This window comes from Egretta garzetta, unplaced genomic scaffold (genome assembly GCF_000687185.1).
Source record: "Egretta garzetta isolate BGI_Z169 unplaced genomic scaffold, ASM68718v1 scaffold1063, whole genome shotgun sequence".
Lineage (NCBI taxonomy): Eukaryota > Metazoa > Chordata > Aves > Pelecaniformes > Ardeidae > Egretta > Egretta garzetta.
Window position 1 is genome coordinate 142,887 of NW_009259103.1, and position 217 is coordinate 143,103.

Genomic DNA, 217 nt, shown 5'->3' on the forward strand with positions numbered 1-217 from the left:
CACCAGCTGCGCCCAGCAAGGGGCTCTGCTCATGGCAGCTCCCCGGAGCAGTGGAGCAGTGCTGGCTCACAGGGTGCTCTCCAGCGTGTTGTAGTTGTCCTTGAAGCTCTTCAGCTCCAGGAAGTGTTTGGCACGTTTGCTCTTCTGGTTGGAAGGCAGGTAGGTGACCTGGATGGTGGCGGGGTTGGAGACTTCGGGGGAGAGGGTGAGTTCCTTG

General features: G+C 60.4%; 1 protein-coding gene across 1 annotated transcript in view; it reads right to left on the minus strand.

The window, feature by feature from the left end:
• Nucleotides 1-66: 66 nt before the first annotated feature.
• Nucleotides 67-217, minus strand: part of CUNH1orf43 (chromosome unknown C1orf43 homolog) — a gene marked incomplete at its 5' end in the record, with an annotated part of 2,136 nt that continues 1,985 nt past the window's right edge. Inside the window, one exon of the mRNA XM_035890822.1 lies at nucleotides 67-213. Coding sequence (XP_035746715.1) covers nucleotides 67-213 — 147 coding nt within the window. The remainder of the gene's footprint in view (nucleotides 214-217) is intronic.